Source organism: Lolium rigidum, chromosome 1 (assembly GCF_022539505.1).
Source record: "Lolium rigidum isolate FL_2022 chromosome 1, APGP_CSIRO_Lrig_0.1, whole genome shotgun sequence".
In the NCBI taxonomy this organism is placed as follows: Eukaryota; Viridiplantae; Streptophyta; class Magnoliopsida; order Poales; family Poaceae; genus Lolium; species Lolium rigidum.
In genome coordinates this window covers 354,002,414-354,008,413 of record NC_061508.1, presented here as the reverse complement: position 1 = coordinate 354,008,413, position 6,000 = coordinate 354,002,414, and the positions used below count along the sequence as shown (strand labels likewise).

General features: G+C 41.1%; 1 protein-coding gene across 1 annotated transcript; it reads left to right on the top strand.

Annotated features, from left to right (window-relative positions):
- The first annotated feature begins 219 nt into the window (after nucleotides 1-219).
- LOC124684647 lies at nucleotides 220-3,416 on the top strand. Its single transcript, XM_047218917.1, has 4 exons — nucleotides 220-704; nucleotides 954-1,077; nucleotides 1,164-1,398; nucleotides 3,020-3,416. The coding sequence occupies exons 1-4, from the start codon at nucleotides 256-258 to the stop codon at nucleotides 3,178-3,180; spliced, it is 969 nt and encodes a 322-aa protein (XP_047074873.1). The 5' UTR covers nucleotides 220-255; the 3' UTR covers nucleotides 3,181-3,416.
- The last annotated feature ends 2,584 nt before the right edge of the window (nucleotides 3,417-6,000 follow it).

Below are 6,000 nucleotides of genomic sequence, written 5' to 3'. Positions count from 1 at the left end.
TTCTATTTATACTTGAGACTTAGGATTTTGTTTTTTACAGGATTGTTAGCAGGCTGGAGTTTTTTTCTTTTCTTGACGGGAACAGGCCGGACTATGTGCCGGTCCATGCTGAGACGGCCTGAATAGGTTTGCAGTGGCCACTCCGGACAAGACCTAAATAGTTTTTCGATAAAGCCGCAAGACCTAAATAAATAAATACTCCTAAAAGGAATCCCCAATCCTAGGTCGAGACAGTCGAGGTCCAAGGAGGCGACGATGGAGTTCCCACCCTTTGCTGATGGTTTCTCTGAGGGTTTCCCAGGAGGATCTGAGGGCGGGTCTTCCAGTTGGGCGGCGCCGGTGCCGGTGCCGGTGCCGCCGTCGCCGCCTCCGCCGCCGCCGGCGCGTAAGATGGCGCCGGCGAGGAAGAGGATTCCGGGTAGGTGGAAGAGGCTCCCGCGCGTCCGGACCCCAGCCATGGAGGCCACAAGGGTGGCCATGCAGGCCGTAGAGGTGCTGGGGATCGTGGATTTTGAGGAGCGGAACCGCTTTTACCTGAAGAAGGCCGAGGAGCTGGAGGCAATGGACGCCGACGACTGCGACTCGGAGGAAGCCAAGGCCACCTTCCTGATCGCCCGAGCCCAGGAAGTCGCCTTATGTCGCAAAATCGCCAGAACCAGGCCGGAGGATGTGGTCCTCCGCCCCATCGAGCTCAGCGACACCAAGTAAGGAACACCACCACCTGCCAAAATTTCCATGCTTTGTTCTCTCTAGGAATTTTTTTTTGGCTCCTGGATATCGTTATTTTGTGGGATTTGCCAAAACAAACCACTAAATCATGTACTACTTGCTGAGTACCATTACAATTTTGTGATTTGGCAAAGGCCACAAAATAACCGTGTATAGGAGCCAATTTTCCCTCTTGATAATGCGGTAGAAGAAAGTGCAAAGTAGTACCTAACTTTCACCTGCAGGGAGGAGCTGGTCACTGCTGAGGAGATGGAAGCACGCTTCGCTGGGCGCAAGGTCTCTCATGTAGCACAATTACAGCACTTTGCTCAACTTGCCTTGAACCATTATAATGCCAGAAAGGCAGAGGTATGCATCCAATACGTACTTATCAAATATATAATTCTGTTATTAGTTGTTGGTTCACTAACAAGATCTTTTTACAAAAATGCCAGCACAACCAGTTTGATCTATCTCAAGCCTTGACATCCAACTGCTTCTCTGAGGCTTGTGGAACGACATATGCCCATGTCAACTTCACAGCCATTCCCCAGAACAATCAGAGCGATCAGCCGATGAAGAGACTCTTCTTCGCCGAGCTTATGCTGATTCCAGAGCTCCTGTCATGTGAAGATGCCGAGCCTATGAAAGTGCTTCAAGTCTCCACTATTAATGATGTTCCTTGTTTTGGTATGGTGTCTCAATCTCTTGCTATGTATTTTGAGGTCACTGACGTGTTGCCTCGTAAGCTAAATATATAGTTATGCATTGTCACCATTTAGATGTATTAACTGTTTAGAAACCAATAACATGCTTCTTGGTGACTAAAGCTCTCCTCTTCATTTTGAGGTCACTAACGTGTTACCTCGTAAGCTAAATATATAGTTATGCAGTGTCACCATTTAGATGTATTTACTGTTTAGCAACCAATAACATGCTTCTTGGTGACTAAAGCTCTCCTCTTCATTTTGAGGTCACTAACGTGTTGCCTCGTAAGCTAAATATATATTTATGCATTGTCACCATTTAGATGTATTTACTGTTCAGCAACCAGTAACATGCTTCTTGGTGACTAGAGCTCTCCTCTTTATTTTGAGGTCACTAACGTGTTGCCTCGTAAGCTAAATATATAGTTATGCATTGTCACCATTTAGATGTATTTACTGTTCAGCAACCAATAACATGCTTCTTGGTGACTAAAGCTCTCTTTATTAGGGACGAATCACCAACTCTTGGTCCTTAATGATTAATGGATACTTGTAGGCATTTTGGATCTCCTTGTCTGCTCTCTACATCATCAACAACTAAGTCTTATATTTTTTATCAAATGTGTAGTATACTAACTTAATACATCATACAAATAGCAATTTAAATGTTGACCTATGGCATTTGTTGCTCAACATGATGAGTCAAATCATGGAGAAGCTGACTGTAATTTTGCTCTTTCTTGTGCTTGGAAACTAATCCTTGACATGAATGAGGAAGATCACACTATTATGGCTACTAGATTAGATCTTAAGTTGTAGGTATGATCAATAGGGGTATGAGGCCCGAGTCCTGTTGACCTGTTTATGGATAAGCGCCTAATTGTGGATACACATAGAAAGGGATTAGAAAGAGAGACCTATTATGCTGGCCTGCTTTATTCATTCCCAGTGCCTGACAATCTGACATCATATAGCCACTCCTCACACCTTCAAATTTAGATAAAATAAAATAATTAACTTGCAAATAAATCAGTTAATCTGAACTTCCTAAAATAAACAGTTGAACATACCTCTAGTTCTTGCTGGATTGTTGGTGCGCCCCCACCTTGGCCTGTTGCAGCTCCTGGTGAGGCCACCTTCTTATGCTTGTAGGTTATGCTCCACATGGCAGATAGTTTCTCATCTCATGTTCTCAAAATATGAAACTGAGATAGCTGTGGATATCATCGGTCGCTTCAGCTTAGCTGTTGCACGAGTGCTGGATGGACTATTGTCCTCAGCCTGATGACTAGCTCTCCTCGCGCAGATTTGTGCAATAGGTTCTGGTCACTCAAACTGGTGTTCCAAAATAGAAAAGTGCAAACAGAAAGCCCTTTGAACAAGAAATCTAGCAACCTCTTTGAAAATAAAAATAGTGCTATATGTGCAGTTTGCTAGTCTAGGTCTGCTGCATGTTTGAAATGATTTGTATGAATGCCGCTTTAGTTGATAGAGAGATCTTATGCCGCTTTATCTATTGTAGCAGCATTTAGATATGTGTGTGCTTGTACTTGAACTTTGTAATCTGTATTTAATTTTGAAATATCATGTGTGTTGCTCTGCAGGTGGATGCCACGAGATACGTCGCAGGATCGATCACAAGATGAGGGGGGTTATGGATTACGAGCGCTGCCACGCGTGCCGCGACATTCTCAAGCATCCAAAAGGAGAGACCTTCGATGGAGGGCATAATAGCACCAGGATGCCGTACTTCTCTGCAATTTAAGTCTGAAATGGCCGCAGATTGAAAACTATTGTCATGGGTGGTGCGACGAGATAAGTTATTGTCATGTGTGCTGTCTTGGATGCTTTCAGATTAGAGGGTTATATGAATAGTTCGAAACCAAGTATGCTTCAAACCGGTGCTGGTTACCCTTGTGAATCCTTCTTGCCCATGACTATATTATCGCATGAATCTTCTTTAGAACAAGTAATAATATTATTGATAATCTCTGCATTGTATCTGAATCCATTCATGACTAAATATATGTTCATGTACCTCAATTTCCTTTCGTGTATAGCCTGAAAAAGAAAATAAAAAATGTATTTGAAAAACAATGTGAGAAAATAAAAAAGTAATAAAATGGAACTGTGCCACTCAGTGGATCCCTATGGCGACGCGATGGATCTGGATGAGAGGCTGTGCGAGGGGAGGTCTCAGGTGAGAGGATTTTCACGGGGAGGTGGCACACAGCAGTTTATCTGGGCCAGTCCTATACACCGACCAGGTCGGTGCCGATGCGGGTTGCCGCACACCCTGGTCGGGTATTGGGCCTGGCCCATTTAGCGTTTTTCGCTTTCGTTTTCTCTTTTTTTCTGTTTTGTTTTTCCGTTTTCTGTTTTGTTTTGTTTTATTTTCTATTTATTTTTTCTTTTGTTCAAATTGGAAAAGTCCATATTCGAAAAATGTTTAAATTTGAAAAACGTTCAAATTTGAGAATTACTAAAATTCGAAAATTGTTAAATATGAAAACAGTTTAAATTCAAAAATTGTTCAAATATGAAAATCGTTTATATTCGAAATTTGTTCAAATTTGAAAATTGTTCTAATATGAAAATCGTTCAGATTTGAAAAATGTTTAAATATAAATTTTGTTCAAATTCAGAAATGTTCAAATTCAGAAATTGTTCATAGAAACAAAAATACATTTTTGTTCAAATTAAAAAATGTTCAAATCTGAAAATGTTCAGATTTTTAAAAATTGATTTTTTTTTTTAAATTTTACAAATGTTCAGGTTTTAAAAAAAGATTCTTTTAAAAAACAAAACAAACAATAGAAAAAAAGGAACGAAAAAGAAAAAACCGGTTTACCTGATATTGGGCTGCGCGGCCCAGTTAGTAATCCGGGGCGCGCGGGGTGTGCGGCGACGGCTTCGGCACCGACCAGCTCGGTGGATAGCATCTCCCAGTTTATCTGTGTACTGGGCGACTTCGGGATGCGGCTGCGGGACGAATCAGCCCACTAACGTCTTTGTCACTTATGTACTGGGCCCTAGAGGCATGCACGCGAATTATAACTGAATGTAGCCCGGTTCTGTTTTTTTTTTCAAACTTCAAATTTTTTGATTTCAAAGTTTAGAAAATCTCGAAAAGAATATGTAGACGTAGAGAATGTTGAATTTTATTTGAGTTGATATAAGGGAAATAACACACTGATGCTATGTAGTCAGGAGCACTGAACTACAAGGCATAATAAACTCCAAGAGAGCAGCACATTGCAAATTATGAAATACAGGACATAAAATCCAAAACAAAAAACATTCTATGACTGACCAATTATGTTTCAGTACAAGATAATCGAATCTAGGATAATAAATTCTCCCAATTCATCGATGAACTATCATTTGCAGGGCACAAAGTAAAAACTTTGTAATAATAAATATTCTAGAACCACAAGCTTTGACACGGAGGATTAGTGTGGTGCATTTTAGGAGGTTTGCACCTCATCCAAGGGAATATCTTCATTTAGATCGGGCAGCACATCCCTTCTTGCTCTCTGTTCTTGCTCCGAATTCATCGATGAACTATCATTTGCAGGGCAACAAAGTAAAAACTTTGTAATAATAAATATTCCAGAACCACAAACTTTGACACGGAGGATTAGTGTGGTGCATTTTAGGAGGTTTGCACCTCATCCAAGGGAACATCTTCATTTAGATCGGGCAGCGCATCCCTTCTTGCTCTCTGTTCTTGCTCCACTATCACCAAAAAGTAAATTGTGAGCACTGTTAGATCCAGAGGTCCAGTGTTGTACGTTGACCTCTCGTCTGCTCCTTTGGCTGTTGTTCCACCTCTTGTACCTCTTAATGTTGTTCTTCCACCTCTTGTACCTGCTAATGTTGTTCTTCCTCCTCTTGTACCTCGTGATGTTGTCCCTACTCCTCTTGTGCTTCTTGATGCTCCTCTTCTTCCTCATGTTCTTCCTACCCTAGATGTTGCAGCTTCATCGTCAACTGCTTTTGTTCTTCCCTCTTTCTGTCACTTTTGATGTATCTCCCCCGCCTCTTGATCTTGACATTGATATTGCAGTTGTAAACCTTCCATTACCAATAGAAATCGAGTCCCTTTTAGCTGCCACAAAGTCACCAATATCTGGCAATTGTTCATACACACTTAAAAGCTTTATAATGTGTTGCTTTCGACATATGACAGTGAATTCTTTTAGTACCATAATACATGGCAATATTTGAACCACAATAGGAACTGTTGTATACTACCATGACTGCCAATATAAAAATAGTGAACAAAGATATGCAATTGGGAGTGTAGGAAAACACCTCTTGTCCCATTATGTATACCATATGTCAAGTTGTGGCTAGCATGTCTTGTAGGGTCTGTTTGTTGTGCACGTGCTGCCACAATTTAAAAGGGATATGTGTTAGCATAATGTGGCTTCATAACTTAAAGATACAATTATTATTTCAAACTTTCAAGATGGTAGGGTCATGTTCATCTACAACATGAGCTTCTTCTGCTTGCTAGCTCTCAATGTACTTAACATGGCCTTTATTATTGTGGTCGGCCTTCCCACAAATGCATTATCAG

Coding starts and splice junctions, on each gene's coding strand:
- LOC124684647 (XM_047218917.1), top strand. CDS start 256: ATGGAGTTCCCACCCTTTGCTGATGGTTTCTCTGAGGGTTTCCCAGGA. Junction 705..953: donor ATCGAGCTCAGCGACACCAA/GTAAGGAACACC, acceptor TTTCACCTGCAG/GGAGGAGCTGGTCACTGCTG. Junction 1,078..1,163: donor ATAATGCCAGAAAGGCAGAG/GTATGCATCCAA, acceptor CAAAAATGCCAG/CACAACCAGTTTGATCTATC.